Genomic DNA, 27,424 nt, shown 5'->3' on the forward strand with positions numbered 1-27,424 from the left:
AGGGCAGGATGACCACTGTTTCTGTGCCTTCTATGTTCCACCTTCTCTGGGATACGATGTTCCTCTAGCAGAGGGGCCTTGCCTTCACTTCCATGCTTTTAAAACAAGACCCAGCTCTCACAGCTTGGCACAAATCTAACTCTTGCCAGTACTTTTTCCGCTGGTTTACATAGATATCCTTTCATCTCCAAAGTTTTATTGCACCTATTAATATGTGCCACGTAAGTTTTCTTTACATATTTACCTATGTGATGTGTATCACTTAATTACCTTCTGCTTCTTAGGTGGTCTGAAGTGGCCCATGTCCCCACTTTAACTTCCACAGCCCAGAACTGGGTACAAAGCAGGGAGCTGCAGGATGCTTGGTGCAGGGACCATTTCATGACTACCAAATCCATTGAGCATGATCCCTTCAGAGCACAAAAGGCAAGGGCATTTCTGTGATAATGGAAATTTCCTCCACGTGGGCTAGCCAACTCCATGGCCACTAGCCACTTGTGGGTAGTGGGTACTCATAATGTGACTAGCTGACCGAGGAAATGAACGGTCAATTTTATTTCATTCAAAGGAACTAAATTTAAATAGCCACACATGGTAGGGGCTACCATCGTGGACAGCAAATGTCCTGGTTTACATGGGATTCTATAGGGGGCTGACAGGTGGGGTGCCAGGGAATTGTCCACAACCTCTCGGGGAAAGCCCTTGTTTGGGTCTTACATTGCAAGATCTCTTAGCCTCCCTGATTAAAAAATATGGCTTTTTAGAGCACACTTACACACGAATTGTTTCCAGTTATGGATTTGCAGACGTGAGTGGAAGCAAATCCCATGCCAGCACATCGACAGAAAATGGGGGATATTTCCTTTCCAAGGATGGTACGTGATGTCCATGGTACCCTCAGCTGTGGCACTACCTGGCAGCCAAATCATTATGCCCAAAGCTGCTTGGTCAGCACAGACTGGGGTAAGTGAAGCAGAATGTTTTGGGATTTTGAGGGGTAAGTCATGGTGTCACTCATTTTTCTGTCAAGGCACAGTCCACATGAGTTGGGAGATATTCTGTCTCGATACCATGATCCTGGCGCATGTGCATTAAAGCAGGTCCATGGACAGCTTCAGACACAATCCACGCCACAGTCTCCAGGATAGAGTCAAGTGAAAGCAAATGCAGCCTCTGGTCGTGACACTCCACCCTTTTCAGGTCGGGCTTGTGTGGTAATGACCTGCAGCTGCTGCGATGAATTAAGAACGAGCGGGCACCTAGGAATTACTACCAATCAACAGCTGGTGATACAACTAGAAAAAGACCTTGAGTGAAAGGGGAAAATGGTAAAGCAAAGGAGTTTATATGGCTAAGAGACTTCAAAATGAGTCAGGAGGTCATCAGAGGGGTCACACTTATGCACATCTCAGCAAGATCTCAGAGAATCAAAGTAGATACAACCCCAGGAAGTGATGCTCCTGAGGGCTACAGAGGCACACAAACTCTACAGTCATGGCAGATGGCTCTGAGTTCAGTGCCTTGCCAGTGAACCCTATTTTGGAATTTGTGCTCCTGCGTGTGATAGAGTTGGATTCAGATGTGACCTTTCTACACATGACTCTCTCTCACTTTTACTGAACCTGTGGTAGGTGCTGGGGTTGGTGTATGCTCAGGAGACTTGAATCTCTGGACTGTCCATGTGCCAGCTGAGCCCTGAGCCTCAGCAGAGTTGCAATTTCTACTCTCCGGTTCTTTGGACTTACCCAGGTCAGCTAACAAGGAGGTGAGGATGGTCAACCAAAACACCAGGCAACCGAGAGAGTCTACAACTGCAAGCAGGAGAATCCCATCCATCAGCCATGTGGGATCTAAGCCCCCTCTCGATTTAGAGGTCACGTGGACATCACCATCCCAGGGTCCTCAGGATGGAGGAATAAAATATGGATTAGAGTGGACTTACTGGTATTCTACTATAGAACTATTGTGACTCTAGCAATGGATGAAATTGTGTCATTGATGTGGAGACAGCGGCCATGGGAATTGCTGAGGTCAGGGAGAGGGAAAAAGAGATGTGATATGGGGGCATTTTCAGGACTTGGGAGTTGTCCTGAATGATATTGGAGGGACAGACACTGGACATTATATATCCTGCCATAACCCACTGAATCGACTGGGGGAGAGTGTAAAGTACAATGTAAACTATAATCCATGCAGTGCAGCAGTGTTCCAAAATGTATTTACCAAATGCAATGAATGTGCCAGAATGATGAAAGAGGGTGTTGATGTGGAAGGAGTGGGGGCGTGGGGAGTGGGGTATATGGGAACCTCTTACATTTGTTAATGTAACATTTTGTGTGATCTATGTATCTTTAAAAAAAGTCAATAAAAATTTTTCGAAAAAAAAAAAAAAGGGTTGAGGAGGGGATGCTAAAGAACCAGCAGCCATTTACAGAGTCCTGGCAGCTAATTAAGGGTCAAAAAAGGCCTTCCTTCCTTCCTTCCCAGCCCCCCCCCCAGCACTCTGCCTGCTTCGTGGGATCTCAGAGTTATGAAATCTTGCCCAGATGCCCACTCCATGCCTTTTGCATTCCACTTGCTTTGCGTTAAAAGAACTGAAGAGGGATGAGTTACTGCAGGCCCTTCCTTCCAAACACTCCCCTTTAGCTCATCCTTGACAGGAAAGAACATTTTCCAGGACATATGATCTCTGCAAAGGGGACTTTCACAACACTCCTAAAGAGTGTGTTGATGGAGACAGGCTTTCAAAGGAGGCAGTTACAAAGCCACTTTCAAAGAGCAATCACTCCAGTGCACATGGTCTCCCTAAGTGTGCCTCCGTGTGGAAACCTGGTCAGGGAAAGAAGCAAACATTCCAACAGGCAGGAGAGCTTGGCGGTGCTGAGGATACGTGGTGTTAGGTATGAGCCCTGACGGCTATGGGGCTTCTGAGCCCTGCACCCATCCATACAGGGGCTATATTCAGAGTTCAAAAGATACAGGGTGCTGCGCCTCCTTTCTTATTTTCAGCAGCTACATGCCATTTGGCATGTGTCCAAAAACCTCACGGGAACTTATAAGCAATTACATTTCCACTGAAATGTATAATGTGATCAGGTCTTTCATTTATTTATTTTTCCATTTGCCTCTGCTCTCACTGACGACTGCAGCAATTCCCTCAATCAGAAGTGAAGGCTGAGGTTTAATGACTTCATGTATAATTTAGTTTTCTGCAATCTGCTTCTTTACTTTCTGTTTTGCATAAGCTTAGAAAAGTATGGCAGTTTATCAGATCTACAAGGACACCAGTGATTTATATACATTTCAGCTCTACGTATTTATCCTACAGCTTCTTTCACGAGACTCATGCACTCACGTTAAATTAGCTGCTGTGAAATATTACAAAAGTTCAGCAGAGGAGATGGCAGACACTTTTATTTTTTGTGTGTTGCTCCACGAATGAAAACTTTTAGGAAAGTTTGGCTGCTGTATAAACATTTTCTTTATAAGAACTCCAGGCATCTCTTTTTCATTAGATCCACTAGAGATGATTTCACATAATTTCTTAGATCATAATGGGGTACGTACGAGAAGTAGCTATAGGGATTTAGCCAACAAGGGGCTAGAGGATCAGCCCCAGTGTCCCAGCCACTCAAATTACCAAAATGAAATAATATGCTATATTGAGAAGACAAAATCCTACTCTAGCTCATGCTTTCCCTTTTTTTTTCCTTATCCTATTTCCCTATTCATGTGAATTTATAGGCATGCACAATATATTGCCCTTTAATTCATTGTTATCTGAAGTCCTTTTAAAGCACCTAACTGTGTTAGAAAGAGAAAATATTTTAACAAGTGTAGCTCTTCCAGTAGCATTCACATGATAATCAATCGAGTATTTGCCAGTTCATTATGCCAGTCCATTAAACACACACACACATATGTACATATGCACAAAGCAACAAACTTTCATAAATCTTGATCATTGTAAGCTTTGCCTTTATCTTAGAGGACTATTTTCTTTGTTTCTTGTCTTTTATTTAAAAAGTGTTTAATTGAAATATGAATTCATGTAACAGAAAGTTCACCATATCAAAGCGTATACTTCATTGTGTTGTGCAACCGCCACCACCTCATTCCAGAACTCTCCATCACCCCCAAAGCGAAACCCAATACCTACCAGCAATTAGTCTCAATTCCCTCCCCAGAAACCACTAATCTGCTTTCTGTCTCTACGGATTTGCCCATTCTGGATATTTATTATAAATGGCATTGCACAATATGTGGCTTTTTTTGCCTAATTAGCTTCTGAAAATTTGGGTAATTGGGAGGCTGACATTTTGAAATATATTTATTTCTACATATCACACACTGACATATAATTTCAGTGGCTCTTTTCCACGGGTCCTTTACTTCATCACACATATTGTACTTATCATAGAAATGCAAGATAACATTCTGAATGTAGTTTGGCAACAGAGTGGCCAGCACCAAAGGAAAAATAGCTTTTGCTCCTCTTTGGCTTTCTTCCACAGTACCTCTTCCATGCTAACTGGAACAAACTGATCCTTAAGTCTGACTCTCAATAATTTCACATAAAGTGAAAACTTTACAAGCAAAATCAAAAAAACAAAGTCATCTTATAAGTTCTTCTGCCAACACCATATGGTCATGCAGGTAATGAACTTAATTTCCAACATTTCTTTATATTCTGGGACAAAGAAAAGCAAAAAGGAATATTGTTCAACAAATCTCTACAAATTACAGTTTCTATTTCTGTCATTCACAATTAGGAGAAAGTTTTCAAGTTGCCTTCTGTGTAGCTGACATATGTAGACTCCCTGCTCCAAACTCTTTGCCATGTTTTCTACCCTCTGTCAGATTTTACAGGTTCAAAGTATGGGGAAGATGGCGAGGAAGATTCTCCTTCCCTGAGGCAACCCTGCAGATGGCATGGCCCTGGAGCTGACTGTCCTGGGTTCAAGTTCCAGCACTCTCTTTAGCTTTGTGATGTGGGTAAGGGATGGAACCTTCCGGGCCTCTGTTTCCTCATCTCTAGTGGGGAGTGTTGTATTGAGCTTTAAATGATATATGTATCTAAGTGCTTAGCCAGTGCCAGCCCAAGGCTGATGCTTATGAATGTTAGCTGCTATTACCATAAAGGTGTTGGTTAACTCTCACCACTACCATGAAGCCCTTGGCTCTAATCATTTTCAAAGCCATGAAATGATAACAATTGGTTGTTACACTTCAGCATCACTGGCTTGTGTTGTTATTTCCCAGGAGAGTCCTGTAAATAGTTCCTTGCCCCAAATAATCACCATGTTTAAGCCCAGTGCTAGATACTGTAGAGACTGCACCATGGAAAAGAAGGCCTAGAACTAAAGAGGCAAGCCTATTGCGAGGATGAGTCTAACCCCGATGAAACATTCAGCAAGTGGTGCAGGGCAGCATGTAGACAGAGCTGCAGTTACGCAGCATGGAGGCTGAAGTGCTGGAAAGCAGTCGAGAAAAGAGAGTCAGGAAGAACCTGGCGGGTTGGAGAAGGCATCAAGGAGGAGGTGGGGCTTGAGCCGCCCATGCAGAATTGACTGGAAGAACCTAGAAAGGTAGAGGGGAAATAGAAATGGGCTCCATGTCGAGGCAGGTGATGCCTGCAGAACAGACAGAGGCAGGGAAATGAGGGAAAGCAAGGAGATGATCTGGTTGAGTGAAAGATTTTTATCAGAGAACAAGAAAACATAAACATGTATTATGCATACATGTAGATGAAAACATTGACTGTCATCCTCATGATAATCCTGTATGGTCTATATAAATCCCCATTCAAAAGGAGGATTGGTGGTTTTGAGAGGTGCACCATAAGAGGGCATGAAAATAAAATGACAGACAACTGTGGCTGGGGAGCCTCATGTCAGGAGTGCACAGGAAGAGATCAGGAAAAGTCCTGGGATATCAAGACTTTCTGACCTCTCTCAAGCCTCACCTAAATGATGGAACAATACCTTTTCTTACCTGCTCTTATATTTGCTTTCCTGAAAGGGTTTGCAAAGAGAACCTCCTGGAGCCATTGCAATCTTTACTTTTCTATGATTCATCTCCTCATAAATCTCAATGGTCCTAACTGAAAGAGAGATGCTTTGCTTTTTAGTATCTATTTAATCCCAGTTTTAAAATCTGGTGCCACTTTTTTAGGCAGTCACTTTCCTGTGCTACCTACCATCTGTGGATTACATACGAATCTAGTGTTCTAGAACGACTGTGGACTAAGGATAATCATGTATGCCCCATAAATAAAGTGGCAAACCCTGCAAGAGATCCTTCAACATCACTGACGCTGGATTGGTGTCCGATGCAGTTAGCAGTAATATTTTGATGATGCTCTTTCATAGCTGGTAACAAATGTTTCACAACAATGCCAGGGGGTGGTGGCAGGGTAATGATGGGAGCCTTGTATGATGACATACACGTTAGTTTTGTAAGTTCACTACTTTTACTATACACTTATTGTTTATGTATATTGACGTATGAATGATACATTCCAATAAAATTTTATTAAAAAATCCCAAGGGGTTCTTCCTAGATGAATTATGTGTGCACGCTCTTGTCAATGACAATGGAGGGATCTTTCCTGAGGACAAAGAACTCTGATTCTTATCCCCCCTAAACTTTGGACATGAGGGTTCTGGTACTTTCAATCCATAGACTGTGTCCCTAAGGCTTGGAAGGTCTAACAATACTTACGAGGCTCCTCAGGGGAAAAGAGTTTATAGGTGTAATTATTTACCTACCATTTAGATAAATGTCATTCTGAAAAAGCATCCTCGAAGAGCAGCGACAGCACAGCTCAAGCACTGATTAGTTTTGACATAATTGCCAGTTCAACAGATCCATAACAGCCACCACTCAAACAATTTCGGAGAGAAATACTATTGAAAAGAGTCATATGGGAAAAGCACTGGAAAAGCAATTATAAAAAATCATTTATTTATTTTATGGGAATGTTGAGGTCAAATATTGGCATTTTCAAAAAAGCTTTAAAATTATCTGGCCAAGGCAATAATCATAGCTAGAACTCAAGCACATTAATTTAGAAATTTTATTCAGTACAAGATAGATTGAATTCCATGTTCTAGAAGTTATTCCATCTCTTTAAGATGGTTATGAGGCCAATGATATTAACAAGATCTAGACTATGTTATAAACCAGAAGTCAGACATGGAAACTGGCCATCAAGGTCCTAAACCAAGCATATGCCAACTGAGTTCTCCATGAAAGATTTACTCCCCAGCCATCAATGCATGGAGACCGTGAACATCAAAGCATGGCAGTGAACTCTGGTGGTCAGCTCTGTCTAAGAAGAGAAGCACCAGGGCCACCTCATCCATCAAGGTCAGCCACTACCTGCTCCAGAAGAGCTGCAGGATATAAATGAAAACAGTACAGTCCTGTACACTGGCAATCAGTGCCAACACTCAGAGGAATTTCAAAAAGGTGGAGGAAAATGGGTGAACAGTACTGAGGTTTTCAGCAAAGTGCTTTTCTATCAGCTTTGAATCATGTCCAGCTCCCTTTCTTCATCCTCTCTGCTCATCAGACTTACAGCACAAGTTGTATTGCTCCATTTTTAAAGGGACGTACTGGGAATTGAATCAGGACCTCATACATGCAAGACAGGTGCTCAACCACTGAGCTGGACCTGCCCCCAGTATTGTTTCTAAATAGAGGTGGTCTTGAGTTTATAGCTGATGTTTAGAGAAGATCCATGTATACCAACATTATCTCCTGTTTCTGCTGATCCCTGATGACTGAAAAGTTGCTTCCACTGGGGAAATCTTGTTTGAAATTTGGAGCTTTTAGACAAAGTTCTGAAGGCATGGCAGTGGAAGGAAGAGAGGTAGAAATAGGAACTGTGGTGGGAAATGCAAAGGCTGCAGGGGCAGTGACAAAGAGAGAGGGATGGATGAATAGTATGGTCCCAGAGAAGTATAAGGCAAAGAGATCTGAACCCATAGGCCTCCTCGTTCAAGGCCACTGCAACTCACCGAGGAAAATTGAATTTAAAAGGCATTGGCACAAATCAAGAAGAGAGACCCATGTCATAAAGGGAGGTAAGATAGGTCGTTCTCTCCATGTGAAGTGTACATCCTCTGTGGAAAGGCAAGAAGCATACTTGGAAGGCAAGGGGTACGTCTGGCTATCAGGGGAGAGAAATGCAGCAGTGGCCACCGCTAAAAACATGGTGATGGGAAAAAGGTAGGACAGTGTATGAGGGGACCATTGTTACTTAAACTACCTGCAAAGGTTATGAGAGGCCAGGAACCAACGGCCGTGGCCACCCCGCTGACTAGCCTGTACCACCTGGAACCATGTGGAAAACATGGGTTTTAGGCTGCAAGAAAGATATGCAATGTCCTGTACGTTCCACATTTCTCCTGAAGGACGTGGCTAACATTGAGTCATCTTTCTATTTCTAGAGCCTAATTTAGTGAGTCCTCGTAAATGTTTGCTGAGTGCATGAATGAACAAATGAAAGAAACAGTACCAGGTAGATGCCATAAATCTCAGGGAATCTTTGTGTCAGATTATCAGCGATTATTTCAAAGAGGAAGAAAGATGTCTGTGAGGACAAGGGTAAGAGATTTAATTAATTCTAGATTTTAAAAACTCATATATGCATGCTGACATTTCTATCATGACTAGTAAAAAAACAGAGTGTATAATTTCCAAATTAATAGAGAGATTCTTAGAATGAGACAAACAAAATATTAATTAGCCCGAAAATTGGCAAGGAAAGGGTTAGAAATGGGGGAAGAAGTATTAAGAAAAAGTAGAGAAAATACACCTCACAAAATAGGTGATAGAAATAAATTCGAATATATTGGAAATCACAACAAATTAAAAAATGTACTAGATGGTAAAATGGTAGTTTAAAGGCAAAGACTGTAAGAATCAATTAAAATAATAAAATCCACCTATATGCCATTTACAAGAAACACAAATAAAAGAGAAAGGTTGAAAGTCAAAGGATAGAAAAATATATTCTAGGAAAATACTAATTAGAAGGAAACTAACATAGTTATATTGAAATTAGACAAAATAAGCTTATAAAGCAAAAACATTATGGAGGACAATGGCATTGCCACCTAAACATAAAATGTTCAATTCACTCCAAAGAGCTAACAATTTAAAACTTGTATTTACCTAATAACTTAGTTTAAAAATAGGGAAGCAGATTTGGCCCAAAGGATAGGGTGTCCACCTACCACATGGGAGGTCCAGGGTTCAAACCCAGGGCCTTCTGACCTGTGTGATGAGCTGGCCCATGCGTAGCGCTGATGCGCGCAAGGAGTGCCGTGCCACGCAGGGGTGTCCCCCGTGTAGGGGAGCCCCACATGCAAGGAGTGTGCCGCATAAGGAGAGATGCCCAGTGCAAAAAAAAGCGCAGCCTGCCCAAGAATGGCACCGCACACACAGAGAGCTGATGCAGCAAGATGACGCAACCAAAAATGAAACAGAGATTCCGGGTGCCACTGACAAGAATACAAGCGGACACAGAAGAACACACAGAGAATGAACACAGAAAACAGACAACTAGGGGGGGAAGGGGGGCGGGGAAGGGGGCGGGGAAGGGGAGAGAAATAAATAAAAAATAAATCTTTAAAAAAATAAAAATAAATAAAAATACATGAGGTCTCTTATCACTCCTCTTTCAGCAATTGATAGATTAATTAGATGAAAAGTTCCTAAGTATATAGGAAATTTAAACAAAATTTAAAACTTTGATCTAAAGGCTATATAGTACACTGCACTCAATATTGCTTTTAGAAACATATTAACCACATATAAGACTCTAAATAGTTTCAATAAATTTTAATGAATTTTCTCTGATTATAATGCCATTGAGTTTGAAATCATTAATAAAAGATAGCCAAAAAAATCTACTTTGCATTGAGGAATAAAACATATATTCATATACGCACATGCTTCTAAATAACACATGGGCCAAAGGAGAAATCATAATGAAAATTTAAAAACACTTATGAGAAATGCCAGCTATCAAAAATACGGGTTCAGGTCACTGATACTTAGAGGGGCAATTAAATTAAATTAAATTAATTAAATTATTTAAATGTATGCTTATGTTAGAAACAAAGACTAAAAATTAGTGTGTAAAGCATCCCATTAAATAAGTTTAAAAAAGTATGGAATAACCCAAAGAAAGTAGGCATTGGTAAAGAGCATATATCAAAGAAATAAAAACATGTAGTATTAAAGATCAACACAGCCAAAAGTTATTTCTTTGAAAAGACCAATATTACTGATAACCCTCTGGCAATAATATTCATGCAAAAAAGAAAGAAGACACAAATGACTATTAATGACAAAAAAGAAAAAAAGGAACATGAGTAAAGACAAAAGGATAAGAAAGTATTAACAAATTTATGCCCCTAAATAAAATTTCTGACAAAATGTACAGATTTCTATTGAAAATATTCATACCAAAATTAACTCAAGCAGAACTAGAAATTCAGAAGTCCCATCACTATCTAAAATTTTGAATATATGATATACTAATAATATAATATACTAATGAGGAAAACACCAGACCTAGCCAGTTTTAAAGGTGAATTCTAAACATTTTAGAAACAGATAATTCAAATATTAAATGGGAATAGAAAAAATAAAGATTGTTATTTCATCTATTTTATAAAGCAGATATAGTTTTCATTTCAAAATGAGAAAATGAAAACACAAGAAGGAGAATAGACTGGTCTTGCTCATGAATGTGGATGTAAAAATAATTAGTGAACAGAATTCAGCAATGCTTAATATATATCATGACCAAGTGAGGTTTATCCTAGGAATGAAAGGTTGGTTCAATATTACAATATTAGCTCTATTAATTAACTCACCACATTAACATACTAAATAAGAAGAAAAATAAAATTATTTTGTACCTCAATACATGTTGCAAAAGCATTCTAGTATATTCTCTGTTTATCCATGGTAAATATTAATGAATCAGGAAGGAAAGGAAATTTCCTTAGCCTAATCACAACTGATGATTAATTATTGTAAGTCTTTCCTTTTAAAATCAGAATGAAGACAAGGATGCTAGTCAACCTAAGTTTTATTCAATGTTGTACCAGAAGTTCTATTCAGCTTTCTATAATAAATGAGAAGAAAAGAGATAAAACATTTAAGGATTAAAAAGAAACAAAACTGTCATTAATGAGGAGATACAATTTCTCCACTGAAAACCCCCAAATTGTCTACAAACAAATGATTTAGCTAAACAAGATTGCGGACATAAGACCAACACACAAAAGGCAAGAACATTTCTATATACCTACAGTAAATGGAAAATGTAACTTTAAAGAGACACTGTTGTCATAACAAAAGAAGTACACCTGACTAAAATATGGCCAGGAATTTTTTGGAGAACATTGTGACATTTTACGGAAATTGATTAAAAAAGAACCAAATAAATGGAGACGCAAACCAAATCAATGGTTAGGAAGAGTCGTGATTTTCACGAAGCCTGTTTTTGCAAGTTTTATAAACGGACCCCATGCAATTTCAAATACAGGATTTTCCATGAAATTGTCAAAAATGCCCACACTTTCCATGGACAAGCTGATTCTCAAAGGATGGAAGGCACAAAACATTTCTACAGAAGACCAAGCAATGGGACAGGCAACAAAGAGCTCACACAAATCACTAAGAGATGACTGAACCCAGGTAGAAAAAGGATTTGAACAATGAAAGATTTTCACATGGACAGTAAATATAGGAAAACATGTTTAGTTTCAAATCAAAACAAATAATGAGATATTTGTTGTCACCCACCAAATTGGCAAACACCAGAAAGGAAACATTAACGGTCATTTTAGTGAAGGCGTGGTGAAGCGAGCATTCTTATAGAGAATGCCTAAGGGAGCCTAAACTGGTACTAACTTTCTCGGAAGCACATGACCATAAAGAACCTGATGCGTTTGACATTTTGAACCAGTAATTCCACCTCTTGAAATCTACCTTTGGGACATAAGAGAGGTAAACCCAAAGAAGTATTTAGAGTAGTTTTTACTGCAAAGACCTAAGGATGTATTTATGATACCATTTTCAGTGGGAAAAGATGATATGAAACTATTTATATTAAGATTCCAATGCATGAAAATACTGGAAGGAAACTTACAGAAAATTGAGAGTGAATTTTTGGGTCATTTTTTATTTTTGGCTTTTTTGTATGTGTGCCTTTATACTTCTCTTAAAAGTTAAAAATTTCTTTCAAAACCCATGTATTGCTTTTAAAGACAAATGATAAATGCTACTGAAAATATAAAATTGGGACTTGGAAACCTTTTAAACCATATTAAGTTATGCCGTGTCCTTATAACTGCCTTTCATCACTAAAGTAGAGGGAAAAAAAGCAAACGTTCTCTTTAGGCAGATAAATTATGTTAATTGGATTTATAGTATATTCTCTTCATGTTTCAAGAAGTAAGTGTAAAAAACACTTAGTAATCAGCCAAGTAAAATATTTTGGCCATAACATTGGCAAGGAACTCAAATGCATAATTACCTAAAGCACATAAATACAATACATATAAAAACATATGCTGCATATTTATAATTAACACTGAATACATTATAATTATTTCATATCTCTTGTATAATCTCCCAGACGTAAACAGATAAAAGGTTTTCTATGTCTCCCTAAAGGGCAACAATAAAAGAATAAGGGGATGAAATAGTTTTTAAAATGTTTAAGTTAATGAATTACACGGGTGAATTTAAGGTTTATCATCCTTCAAATGTGGACATAAAACAACTTTATTTCAGAAGATACAGTGGAAAAAACTGGAAGAGTCAGCATGTTCTTTTCCTTTCCAGTTGACGTGATAGGGCAAAAAGATTATGGGCTCTAATCCAATACTACTTTGATCTAAATAATAAAAATAGCAGCAATATAAATTAACACAATAGAAAATAGGAAAAAGTCTAGTAGTTCAAATCACCTAATCCATATGACTTCCTTATATTCATGATCCTTGAGTCCTGGGACAGCAGGGATTGGAGGCACAGCGCAACTCTGATATTTGGGGGGTCTGACGCTACACTGTAGTAATGCCACGTGACCTTACCCACTCACGTCAGAGTTCCTAACGTGTTGGAAATGGGGTGGGAGTTAGAAATGAGATGGGGAAGAGCTCGAAAGAGGGAAAAAGACAGGAGGAAGAGATCGGAAGGGTACATAAGGGTAGAATCCACTTCTCAGAAATGGAGAGTAAAATCAACACTGGCAATAAGGGACCAGAGAACCACCTAGCATTATAAATAGACAGCTCTTGCCAGAGCAAGGATGGCTAGGCATGATTCCACACGGCGATCTGACAGCCAGCCAGTGTACCCGCTGAAAACTAATGAAACTACCACCACGGCAACGACTCAATCAAACTGGAAGTCTGTATCACTGAGGTAACAGAAGTACTAATAATATCATAAATATTTAGTGCCATACAGTTCCCCAGCACTTTGTTTTCACAGACATTTGAAGTTGCTTCCTAGAAATCGAGTATTTGTGCCATTTGATCCAGAGTTAAATGTTAGCAGAGAAGGACCAGGACTCAGGTCTTCTGATTCTTAATCACTGGTTTTGAAAAAAATAATTGACTTTTCAACTGGGTAGTTTTGGCATCATTCAATCAAAGCGTGAAGGTCTTGTCTTGATCCTGCCTGGAGAGTCAGTTAGCAAGGGTGTCATTTTACATTGCATTAGTTCATTTCAAAAAGACTCAGAATGTTCCAGAGATGATCTTTTAGGAAGCCTTGGGTTTCTGCACACAACTCAGGTTTACGGATTCATCCTCTCCCTCCCATCTCCCTGTTCCAGGCTTGGATGTGAATATGCTATAACCCAGGGAGGGGCCCGACAGAACCGGGGGCTCTCGAGAGCTGTAGCTCCATGGTTAGCTCATAACTAGTCGTGGTGGGTGACTTTCCCGCACCTGTTGGCCAATGGGGTGACCTCGCATCATGAGCAGAGATGCTGAGTGAGATTAACGGGCAGCATCTGCAGCTGCTGAGATGTGAAGTCACACCGGGGCTGTCACCGCCGCAGAGCCCCGGGGCTGGCTGGGCACTATGTCGAAGCAGGGAAAACAGCGCAGAGGTAAAAACAGCACTTCCGCTGAACGCCACAAGTCACCTCAATAAATTGCAGGGTGAATTTCCACAGGTCTGTGTCTCTGTGGTGTTGCATGAGGAGCTAACATGGGGGAGTGGAAAGAACACCGCCTTACAGTCAACAGCAGAGGGTGGATTAAATCCTACCCTACAACTTCAGAGTGGGATGACCTTGGGCAAGTTACTTATATTATGAGTCTATTTCTTCCTCCGTAAAATGGGTATGATAATAGCATCATAGCACTGCAGTTAGAAAATACATACGCATGTATTTCTTTGCACATTGCTGAAATAGTAGGTATTAAACAGGTCGATTCATCATCATCAAAGTTCTAGAAGCTGAGCAATACATTATGAAAAGTCCATCCCTCAGCCCCTCACCCCACCCCCAGAAATACTTCCATGATAACACAAATTATCTTTTTTTAAAAAGATTTATTTATTTATTTATTTCTCTCCCTCCCCCCCACACCCCAGTTGTCTGTTCTCTGTGTCTATTTCCTGCATCGTCTTCTTTGTTCTCCTCTGTTGTCAGCGGCATGGGAATCTGTGTTTCTTTTTGTTGTGTCATCTTGCTGTGTCAGCTCTCCTTGTGTGCGGCACCATTCCTGGGCAGGCTGCACTTTCTTTTGTGCTGCATGGCTCTCCTTATGGGGTGCACTCCTTGCACGTGGGGCTCCCCTATGCGGGGGACACCCCTGCGTGGCACGGCACTCCTTGCATGCGTCAGCACTGCACATGGGCCAGCTGCACACGAGTCAAGGAGGCCTGGGGTTTGAACCGCGGACCTCCCATGTGGTAGATGGACGCCCTAACCACTGGGCCAAGTCTGCTGCCCACAAATTATCTTTACATGCTTTGAAACTGCATATGATGATGTATAATTTCACTCCTGGAAGAGTCATGTAATGAAATACACTGAAGTTTCACCTAAATAATTCTAAATTGTTTCCACTAGGGATTAAAGAAGAAATTTCAAGCCATCATGGATTAAACATATTTATGCCCAAAATTCTGAACATGTGGCTGGTGTTAAATAAGTAAAATGATCAGACTGAATGACACCCATCCTTACCATTTCTAAATGACCACTACCAGGAAGTTCAAATTGGTCAACACAGCTTTTTTGTTTTTTTAAAGATTTATTTATTTATCCTCCCCCTTCCCCAGCTAGTTCTGCTGTCGGTTCTCTGGGTCCATTTGCTGTATGTTTTTTCTGTGTCTGCTTGTCTCCCTTTGTTGTGTCATCTTGCCACTTCAGCTCTCCGTGGCTGGGCGCGGGCTGTCAGCTCCCTGTGGTTTCACAAGGAGGCCCTGGGACTTGAACCCAGGACCTTCCATATGGCAGACGGGAGCCCAACTGACTGAGCCACAGCCCCTTCCCGGTCAGCATAGTTTTTCTAGCTAAATATTATTAACAATCTCCAATCTGTATGCTGATTTGCACCACTCGGAGTTTCCATTTTAAAATCGTTCTCTCCATCTTTAGTTCTACTTCTTCTTCTAGGGGTGTATATACTTACATATACACAAGTCAATTTGGCAAACAAAGTGTTTTATACTTAGCAGGTGTGTCTTAGTTTGCCACAGGGCTGCCCGTGCAAAGTACCAGAAATACACCGACTTTTATAAAGTGGATTTACTTGGGGTAAAAGCTTATAGTTCTGGGGTCATGAAAAGTCCAAATCAAAACATCAGCAGAGGTGCTTTCTCAGGGTCCTGCCATGGGGTTAAGCAAGATGGTCCCTGCCTTCCCCTCCAGAATCTACCATCTCCTGGAGCTCAACTCTGGGTAGCCAGGCAGAAAGCTTGTGTCTTACCAGGCCTTCTCTCTTTGTCTCACTACCCCACTTTTTCCCCTAGTTTGGCTGGCATGTGGCTTGTCTCTTTACCTGGAGCTGCTCCGTGGGCTCCGCGGGCACAGCCCCTCAGGGGCCTCTTTCCTTGCCTCTGTGCTCTGCTCCTTCCAGACTCTGGGTCCTCTCTCAGCCCTTGGGCTTCTCTGTTTTCCTGCAGTCCTCTCTCTCACATGGCAGGACCAACATGGCGGCTGCCTTTTCCTCTGTCTCTTTCTGTGTCTCTCTTTACGTCAGACCCAGCAAGAGGGCAGAGAAACAAGCTGGCTCATGTCTTGCTGATGTAGTCCAATCAAAAGGCCCCACACCCACAGGAATGGATTAGTTCAAAATCATAATCCTTCTCTTTTTAGGATTTATAAAAGAACTTCAAACTGTCCCCAGGTGTTTGTCAAATAGGTACTGAATCAATCAATTAACAGATTGCCTGTTATCAATGACTATTTTGCCTACTACACGATTCAAGCCCAGAGCTATGGAACCATGGACGGGGGTGGTTGTTTCTCTTTGGGAGACGAGGAAGAGCTGCAGAGGGAAGGTCCCATCTGAGCTGGGTCTGAAGAGACCTGGGCAGGTAGGAGGAACTAGGGAGCCCCTCCAGGCAGGAGCTTCAGCATGAAGCCGGAACAGAGACGGGAAGATGCTCAGAGGGCGAAAGGGGCGAGTAAGTCAGGAGAGCCGAGGCCGGGGCATGTGGCGGGCAGTCGCCGTGGGTAAGGCTAAACCTGGAATAGTTGCCAAGGTCACGTCACATCACAAAGTGCCACACTACAGAGTGTCTTATTTTAAGAATCCACAGCAGATTTCTGAGCATCCATTGAACATGGTAACATCTCCATTTTACAAGGAACAGCAGTGACTAGAGGATGGGTTTGAAGGAGAAAGACAAAACGGAGAGGGATACAGAATTGGAAGTAGGGTAGGTGAGGAAAGGAAAGAGTTAAAAAATAGTGAGGTGGAAAAATAGTGATGTAGAGGTAAGGGAGAAGGAAGAGGCATTGACAACTTGGATCAATGTAGTGGGTGGTGACACCATCAAACTGGTCATACCAGAGATGGAGGACGTCAGCAAGTGCTCAGACATAGACGTTTATAATGTATCTTCTGGTCAATTTAAGCAGTGGGAAAACTGGTTTAACTTCCCCCAGGTGAGAGAGGGAAAATCCTCCTAAACAGTTTCAAAATGGAATAGACTAGAATTGTTTCAAACAAATTGCAAATAGTCTGCTGCTATGAACTATCATTTGAGGAAGGTCAGAGGGTTGTAGAAATAATTTTTAATCAAACTTGCTGGGGTGTGTACTGGTACCATCACATTATCAGGTACAAGAACAAAAAGAAACAGGATGAGGAGCCGGTGTAGCTCAGTGGTTGAGTGCCGGCTTCCTACATTTGAGGTCCTGATATGGCAAAAAAAAAAAAAAGTGAGCTAACATGTAAGAAGTCCCGAAAACAAGCAAGACAAAATGGAGCATGCAACAAATAAAACAGGCACTTTGATAGTTCATAAAAAAGACAACCCAACATTCATGGTAAAAACTGTCTCTTCTGCATTATTTTAAAATATGTGGAAACTTAGCTACTAAGGAAGTATCTGTAAACACATATACCCATTTGACTTGCCCCAAGTAGCGTGAAGCAATATTGAAATGTCAGAGAGAAGTAGTTACCATTTTCCTGTAGACCCGGCTCATCATCACCGTCATAATTAAGGGGGAAAGAAGTGTCAAAAATCAGGCTGCTAGGGGGGGTACTGGGTTCCTGGCCAGTGGTGCTCTGTCGTGGTCCCTAGGGGAGCAGCGACAGTCTCCCAGGTACAGTGGCGGGGACCGGGAGGGAGTGAGGGTTCAACAGTGAGCCCCTGATGCTAATGACTATGCTTGTGAGCTGATAAACCTAAAATAAGAACAAGGCCTAGAGCAACATTGTGCCTGGGAATTTCCTCCTGTCAGCCTTCATGTTACTCAAATGTGGCCAGTCTCGAAGCCAAACTCAGCATGTAAATGCAATGCCTTCCCCCCAGCGTGGGACATGACACCCGGGGATGAGCCTCCCTGGCAACGAGGGACCACTATCAACTACCAACTGATGATGCAACTGGAAAATGACCTTATACGGAAGGTTCAATGCGGATCAGCAGAATATCCATGTCTACATAAAATACCATGACTTTAAAATGCTGTTTGACCTAAAGTAAGGGGGAAATGGAAAGGAGAAATGAGTTTATATGGCTACGAGTTTCTAAAAAAGAGTCTGGAGGCTGGCAGAAGGATTGCCCTCATGCACAACTGAGCAGAGTCAGAGAGACAGATAAAGCAGATACAACCCCCAGATATTGGTTCCTTTGAGGGCTAAAGAGACCCATGGGAGTTATGGTCATGGCCGATGGGGTTAACTAACAGGGCAGATGGCCCCTCTTTGGAAATGGTGTTTATGTGTGATGAAGCTGGACTCAGATGGGATCTCCCTTCATAAGACTTTCATGCTAATGTGCTGGAGGTGCAGTTAATGTTGGGGTTTAAGATATATTTAGGGGATTTGAATCTCTGGACTGACAATGTGATAGCCAGGTCCGGAGCCTCAACAGACTCCAGCACCTACAATCTGATCTATTGGACTTACCACACTCAGCTAAGATGGAGTTGAAGAAGGACAACCACCACACCATGGAGCCTAGAGTGATTACAACTGAAAATGGGAGGATTGCATCCAGCATCCATGTGGAATCTGAGCCTCCTCTTGACATAGAGGTGCAATGGACACAACCAATCCAATGTCCACATAGAAGAGGTGGCATTGGATTGGGAAAAGTGGACATGGTGGACGATGGGTATGGGGAAAGGCAGGAAGAGATGAGAGGTGGAGGCGTCTTTGGGACATGGAGCTGCCCTGGATGGTGCTTCAGAGGTAATCACCAGACATTGTAAATCCTCACAGGGCCCACTGGATGGAATGGAGGAGAGTATGGGCCATGATGTGAACCATTGTCTATGAGGTGCAGAGGTGCCCAAAGATGTACTTACCAAATCCAATGGATGTGTCATGATGATGGGAATGAGTGTTGTTGGGGGGGGGAGAGGGGGGGTGGGGGGGTGGGGTTGAATGGGACCTCACATATATATTTTTAATGTAATATTATTACAAAGTCAATAAAAAAATAAATAAATTTAAAAAAAAAAAAGTTCCCTCAAACCTCAAAAAAAAAAAAAAAAAATCAGGCTGCTTACAGGCAGGGCAGTCGCCTAATGCCTACCCAGCGCCTGCCAAAGCTCCCCCGGTGCCCCACCCTGAGCTTTCAGCAGTTTTGTTTTGTTTGTTCTACATCTTTGGGAATGGAAATAACCTGCACTGATTGATGCCACTGATGGACTCAGCTGGTGCCTCCGAATAGGAAAACAGGCGCGGAAAAGCCCGTCTGGAAAGTGGAGGGCCTGGAAGTGGGCGGGAAGGGGGGCCTCCCACTCTGGAGGGCAGGGAAATTGCTGCAGCAGCTGTGCTCAGGCGGTGGTTCACTCAGCCAGGGCACAACGTGTACCTTTTATTCCACCTGCCCCGTCTCTGTTTTCAAAAGCCCAACAAAGAGGCTGCGATGCAGAATTCACAAAACTTATCTCCAAGTCTGTCTCTGCCAACTAACCTCCAGCCCTAGGGTACCGGTCTGCTCTGCTCCTTCGCTGCTAAGAGCCTGGGCATCTAAGGAGGGGGAACTAGACGGGCGACCTCTGCAGACGGACCGTGGTTTGGAGGGGTGGGGTGCTGCTGTTTTAAGGTTGCACTGGCTTCTCTGATGTGGGAGGCAAGTAAATAAAAAGACAGTGAGATTTTGGAGGGGAGTTGAGGCAGTTTAACAATAATTCCTTCTTAATGTGATACAACTTTCTCAAAGACAAAGGCATTAACCATTCTATAGTGTCTGCATTTAACATAACCAGCTGTTTTACTTAGAAAGCTGGGAGGGAGAATAATTGGGGGAAATACGCAATCAATACATTTTTTAAAAGACTCTAAAAGAGAATCCTGGCTCCGCAGAAAAATTCAGCGGTTGTATCCAAGTCTGAGGATTATGGCACAATTTCTTCAATTCTCGAGCTTAAATTGAGTTAACAGAGAAATCAGCCTCCTTGTTCGGTGATAAAATTAATCACCAATGTTTTTACCCTGGAGAAACATACATGCGGAAGGTAGGTGGGATAAGGGCAATGTTTTTCTAAATAGATAAACACTTAGGTTTTTGGGGAGTAGAATGCGAAGAGTCACTTAGGTTTATAACAAGTTCCAGCTCCGGTAATTGGAAAATAAATTTTTGTTCCCCAGAGTGATATTGATCGTTAAGCTAACAAAGCAGTACGATCCGTGTTTGTCAGGACATCCTGTTTGGAAGCAGTTTTAAATTGCTGTCCTTCCTTTATCTTAATTTTACAGCTACAGCAAGACTTGTTCTTTCTGATTTACACGATCATTTGCCTACTTAAGTTTCATCTGCTCTTTCCCTTGGAATCGCCAAAGGAACTTGAGATCAGTTCAAAATTTGAGGTACACCAGGCCCTTTGGGAACGACTGAGAGGGAGAAACTGATATCCTCAAACGCCCAATCTACAGGGTCCCTCCAACTTGCTAACTGACTCAGTGTTGCCCTGACAACTGCAGAGGCCACAGACCACCCACTCCCAGGACGGGTCTGTGTGTTCTAGGCCTGGCTGCAGAGCTGTGGCTCATCTCCCCTGCTTACTCCAGGAATTTGGATAGCTGAGGCTGCCTCTACCCCTGAATGCAGCCAGCTCCTTTCCATTTCTGGTAAATCCACGGGAGATTTCCCTCCACTGGTTCAACACAGACCTGCCCTTTGCTTGGGAGAAAGGACCGAGCTTCTTATTTCACAGCCATGTAAACAAACCTGCCCTTGCCACTTGGTCTTTCTCTTGAGATCCCTGAACTCCTCTCTGCTGACAACCTGCCATTTTCTGTTCAATTCAGTATGTTTACTTTTTTATTGTGATTCATGTCTGACTTTCCTTGGAATCAAATTATTGCATTTCCCTGGTGAGATGTGCAATATGACTATCTTGTTAGAACAAAATCAAATAAAAAATTTGCTCTGAATACTCTTCGGTCTCAGCTCCACCACGTGCTTTTTTCTTTTGTTTGGACACGGTGCTGTCAGCAAACTTGATCTCCCATGAATCATCTCCAGGTTTAGGCCCATTTTCAAGCATTTCTGTCTCAGGAAAGCGACAGAAGGATGGTTGAAGCAATGTCAACAGAGTGAAAGTCATTCTTTCAAAAATATTTTACAATCTGGAAGATTGGTTTTCCCCTGTACACTGGAAGGATCGTCTTGGTGATTGCATCATGTGAGTTCCAGCCACACCTGTGATGATTCCCTTTGTACTTTGTCCTCAGAGACGCTTCAGTGTTGAAGTTGGTCGTTCCTTCAACAAGTGTTGATGGCAAGCAGTCCACAGCATTTTCGAACAAGGGTAGAGCCATGTAATCTGTATAACACTTTTTCAGCATAAACATTTCCTTTCTCTCTTTCACTTCTTTGGGTCTTAGTGATTATATCTTCTAAGCAATTCCTGTGTGTCTCCTACAAAGAACGTTTAAAAATCGAGCTAGGCTCATTAGAGACTCTTGTTACTCGAGTCTTTCCTCTCTTCGCACTGTTTTCAGAATGAAATCCAAGCTCACTGGGGGACACACGAGGCCCTGGGTGATCTGAGTCCATCCACCAAGGCTCCCCTATTAGGATTCAAGCCATTTCCCCAATGGGAAATGGGGACACATCCCTATAATATAATACTATAATAGTCTCCTTGGAATGCTTCCCTCTTTCAGCGACTCCTGGCTCATGTTCACTTGTCTTTCAAGCAAATAAAGTCATTGTTGCCCAGTCATTCACCCAGGCTGGCTTGGGCCCCCTGTCCCTCCAGTGTCCTTCAGCATACCCCTGCAGATCTCTCCTGAAGTGTCTAACAATCCCTGCTGGAATCGCTCCTCGTCTGTTTCCTCCCACAGAGGGCAGCTTCTTGAGAGTAGGGGGAGTGCGTCCTTCCTCTCTGGATCCTCAGCCCCTAGCCCAGAATCAGGCTCATCGCAGGGGCTTAATATGCAGTTTGAACTAATGAGTATCATTTGTTAACTTAAACTTTCCCCACCCCGATCCTACCTTGCCAAAGATATCAGCAAAACCAATTTCCCCCCTTTAAGATTAGAGTATTCTGGAGTCTGCACTATTCCTTGGGTACTAACTTAGATATGAAAATAGCATTTTAGAAATAAAAGGTGACAGCAAATATTTTAAAATACAGAACTTATTTTCTCACTTCTTACATTTTTAAGCCACAGAATCACACCCATATATACATATTTGCTGGTTGGCTGGCTTTCTTTCTTTTTTTATTTTAAAAACAATTTATTAAAGTATATCATTCATACATAAGCATACATAAACAATAAGTATAGAGTAAAAGTTGGGAACTTACAAAACAAATATGTGTAAGATCATAGAGAGCTTCCATATATCACCTCACCCCAAATACCTTGCACTGTTGTGAAACATTTGTAACAAATTGTGAAACCATTGTCAAAGTATTATGACTAACTATAATCCATATCTTACCTTTTGAGTATTTTCCCCCCAACCTACCTTATATTATTATTATTTTATTTATAAACCATATAATTACTCTAAAGTGTACAATCACTGGCATTTGGTATAATCGAGTTGCACATTCATCATTTTAATATACATTAGAGCATTTTTAATTACTCCAAAAGATGAAGAGCAAAAAACAAACCACCATCATACCCGTATGTTAGCACTACTATTTACAAATCCAGTGATGTATTTTCAGCATTTCTCTTCATTTCCAAATGTTTCCAAGCAACTTTTTACCAATTCCGCACCTATTAACGCTCAGGTTTCCAGTCTCTGACCGCAGTCTATTCTCTGGTGCCTTATTTTCTAGTGATTAACTCCATGAGTTTGCTCCTTGCATTTTTTCATAATAGCAAAGTCATGCACTCTTTGTTCTTCCGTGCCTGGCTTGCTTCCCTCGACACTATGCCCTCCAGGATCACCACATTGCTTCATGACTTCATGTCTCCTTACCGCTGAATAATATTCCACCGTGTGTATACACACAGTTAGTTCATCCATTCGTCGACGGACACCTGGGCTGTCCCCAGCTTTTGGCAACTGTGAACAACGTCACTATGAACGTCAGTGTCGGGATGTCTGTTTGTGGCACTGCTCTCAGTTCTCCTGGGTGTATGCCTAGAAGTGGTATTGCCGGGTCCCAAGGTAGATCTTTGCCTAATGTCCTCAGGAACCGCCAAGCAGACATCCACAGTGGCCGCGCCGTTCTCCATGCCCAGCCACAGGGAGTAAGTGTTCCTGGCTCTCCACATCCTCTCCCAAACCCATATATTTTTGAAGTTACTTGTTAATGGGGATGTTTGCTGATTATGACACATGCTAAGGAAACTATTTAGTCCCATATATGAAATGAAAATGCTCCGGCCCCTGTCTTTCAAGTGGCTTGCTCTATCAGACTGTGACACACAAGAGCTAACACAGATGCTCAGAAACTCAGTTTAACACTGTTTCACTGTGAGAACAGGGCCAGCACCTCCCGTCTTGGGTCACCTCACTGTAAGTTAGTTTATATTTTCAATAGTTAACACTTCCAATAAATATTGACAATATGCCAGTTACAATTCAAAGCACTATGATACATTAAATGATTTAATCCTTACAACCACCCGAGGACATTGACACTATAATGTTTCCTTATATAGAGAGGCCCAGAAAGGCTAGGTAAATCACCCAAGGTCACACAGCTAGGAAGAAACCAAGTGCTAATATGAGTACAGCCCTCCGGTACTCAGCCTGTTGCGAATGGCAGCCTCATTGTTTCTGGTTGTGATTTGATTCACCCTACCACAGTCAATGCGCAAAGCTGCTCACAACAAACCCACAATGACCTGAGGCATACAAAGACCTTGCCTTTCATTACTGTTCTAGAGGTCAAAGGAACTTTGAAAAAGACCTATTTTGGGATTTTTCAAATCTGCCCTAGAATAACAATTAAGTTCCCTGGGGTTGGAGAAAGTAGAGCACAAGGAACTGCAGCCTGGGGCCTTCCACTCCACTTTGAACTTTTGGAAACTTGGCTGTGCCTCTAGAAAAGATCTGGGGGTGCAATCCAGTGAGGCAGGACGTGGCAACGGTGGGGACTGATATCAGGGGGCAGGCGTGGGCTTCCTGGCAGGCGTCCCTCCCTTTTTCCTGCAGCCACAAGCTCAGGTGTATCCACCCACCGTCCCCTGCTGTTCACTTCTCCATCACTCTGTCCTCTGCTGTGCTCCCACGGAGTGAGTGCACCACAGCAGGTACTTAAGAATCTGAAATAATCATACTGAGTGATATGATTATCTCTAACTGAATTTTCCATTTCACATTTTTCCCCAGTACAACTTTCCCATTGGCCCCTGCTTTCCTCTCTAGTGTACTCTCTTCATTCCTCGTCTCTTCTTTCCTTCTCTTTTTTTTACTGTTAAAAGTTTTAAAATATTTACTTTTAAATAATCCTCTTGGATCCACTTATTAGTTAGTATGAAAAAAAAGTGTTTTTTAAAAAACATAATTAATGTAAATTTTATTTCATGGTATGACAACTTTTAACGAATTATCAGGTATAATCTGCTTGAAATGAGTATGAACACATTACACTTGAAGTCATATGTTTCAGGAGAGCTAAGTGGGAAAAATTTTTACATACTTTCAAGCATGTATTGTCTATACATGTTTGTATATGAAGTCCCAAGTTAAGTAATTTAAAATAGTCTGTGAATAATTGGGCTTGGGTTACTTTATGATTGTTTTTGGAACCTACAACTAATCTCTTTGACATTAACGTCCTTAATAGACATTTGGGCAATATTTGCATTCAGAATATTGGATAAAACCAAGAAACATCCCTATTCATTGGACTTCTATATTTTCAATAACTAAATTTTGTCTTTCATGTGGCATTAACACTTTTGGAAGTCTTATGCATCAGGCTATTAATTCCTGAGTTAGCCTTTAAAAGTGCATGCGGAAATATGCAATGGTGTAGATTTCACTGAATTATAAATTAAACCACTAGCGGTAAGTCTTAGAAATTTAGGGTTGCTAAAATACAGAACTTCATTTGACAATAATTTAGGGACTTAAGTCAAACCTGGGGAATGATTTGGTTCGGTTGCTCTGGTCTAGCATTCTTACAGACAACTAATAAGTTGTACAACCTACATTTACATCCTAGTAGATATACGCATCAGAAGAGCAAAAGTACACCTGTCAGTTTTTCTGCTTTGGCCCAAAGACTATTATTGCAAGAAGTGTAGCTGTGACATCGTCGGCATCCACATCATGAGTGGCTTTGATTGCTGCAATGAGTCTCCAGCGATTAAGCTCAGACAGATACCCAAGACAATGCAGCATCTGGGGTGCAAACACAAAGTATTGTGACTGCACCCAAAGGAGGAATAAGAAGCAGAGCTTGAACTCATCGACCATAGAGATGGTCTGGACTGATTTAAAAAATGTGCTAGGTCCAGATATGATTCTTCCCCCCCAAAAACCACGATTAATTAACTTATGGGCTATAATTAACAACGATCCTATAATATTCTAGCATCGATGCCAAAGTTGTACTGTTAATAATAGGGAGGCAAGGAAAAAATATACCAAATGCTATAGACCATAGTCTGCTGATATTATCTCATAATCTGTAACAAATGTTCCACAGCAATGCAGGGTGTTGGTGGGGGGTGTTTTATGGAAATTCTACACATGTGCATGACTGTTTCATAAGTTCACAGCTTCTCTAATAAAAACACCTTTTAAAAAAAGATGCTTCCCAACTAAGAGCTAGTTAGGTAGATACAGGCCTAGACACACATTCAAAGATTTAAATGACACATATCTATATAATCCTAGTTTTATTCTGTGAGGTGTCATATCATCTTATCTTCTCCAGTGACTGTGAACTAATTTAAATGAGGAAATAAAGAAACCCAGCCCTTTCCTTGCCACCTCTGCATCTCCATCCCCCCCCTCAACTCACACATGCAGGTGACACAATCTTTTTGGAATCAGAGCTCTTTCAAATCAATCTCTCCAGTTCCCGAATGACTTTCCAACCAAATTAGCTAATGACAGAGGCTGCGAAACGGGTAAGCCCTGCATTTTATATAGAATAAGATAACTGCACTGTTCCCGGAAATAACTCTGAATGCTGTCCACACAATATCCCCGGAGAGTGACGTGCTTCCCGGGCAGGCAGGGGCAGCGCCCGCTGTCACAGGCGGTGACAGCAGCCAGTGGCTTTTCTGCCGCTTCATCACTGGCATGTGACATCACTGGCTGGCCCGTAATTTCTGTAAGTGGACAGCCTCTTCATGGGCTAGGTACTACAAAATTATTACAGTTGTGCATCATACTTAAATAGAGGCAAAGCCAAGGAGAGTGATCAAGGGTGGAGGACGAGCCCAGGGGCCTCCCGTTTTCATTGCACGTTGATGCGGAATAAAATAAAATGCAAGGTCTCCCTCTCTTTTCCATTTAACCAGTGTTAACTCGCTGGATGGAAACGGGCCCATTTCCAGCGGGGCCATTTGGCGGCCGAGTGGGGTGAGGGCCTGGGGACCTGGTGGGGGCCGGGTGCCCGGAGGCCAGGGCGCTGCGCTCACCTCGTACTCCTCCTTGAAGCCGTAGCCCTCGGCGCACTTCATCTGGGTGATGTGCTGCAGGAGGTCGGCCACGCGGATGGCGGGGTGCAGCTGCCCGGTCTGGTAGGGCACGTCGGCGGGTTCGCGCTTCTTGTAGGCGTGCGGCTGCGCCAGGCTGCTGGACTCGCTGGCCATCGTGTGCGTCTCGTCTGGGGAAGAAGCCACGGAGAGCGTGAGGCAGAGCCCGCCGAATGGGCTGCGGGCCCCGAGAGCACCGAGGAGCTGGCTGCCTACAGCCCCTCAGTTCACGGCCACTGTCACCTCCACCAGGGCTCAGTGAAAAGGAAAAGTTAAACGGGATTGGCAGGACTGGTAGGAATGAGGCAGGAATCTTCATGGACACAAAGGCGTCCCCACCAGGTTGCTTTCACCCAGCTGATCGAGAAAAGCCCCCTGTGCCTTTTGGAGCTAACGTTCACAGAAGTTTCACTCTGAAACTTCATCAAGGCCTGGTAGAAAACCAGTCTTGGGTTCTTCCAACGATTAGTTACCCTACTTGGTATGATGAAGTAAATACACTCTGTACAGATGTTCTGTGAGCAAAAGAAAAGGGCACAAAATGGTTTGGCTGATAAAGCGAGCAATGGAAATGTGGACTTAATGCATGGAATCCAAAGAAA

At 42.2% G+C, this 27,424-nt stretch overlaps 1 protein-coding gene across 4 annotated transcripts in view; it reads right to left on the bottom strand.

Moving 5' to 3' along the window:
* Positions 1 to 27,424, bottom strand: part of PTPRM (protein tyrosine phosphatase receptor type M) — an 805,217-nt gene that overhangs the window by 125,430 nt on the left and 652,363 nt on the right. For all 4 annotated transcript variants that reach the window (XM_058277381.2, XM_058277380.2, XM_058277379.2 and 1 more), the window contains one exon: positions 26,766 to 26,953. In XM_058277381.2, coding sequence (XP_058133364.1) covers positions 26,766 to 26,953 — 188 coding nt within the window. The remainder of the gene's footprint in view (positions 1 to 26,765; positions 26,954 to 27,424) is intronic.

This window comes from Dasypus novemcinctus, chromosome 16 (genome assembly GCF_030445035.2).
Source record: "Dasypus novemcinctus isolate mDasNov1 chromosome 16, mDasNov1.1.hap2, whole genome shotgun sequence".
Taxonomy (NCBI): domain Eukaryota; kingdom Metazoa; phylum Chordata; class Mammalia; order Cingulata; family Dasypodidae; genus Dasypus; species Dasypus novemcinctus.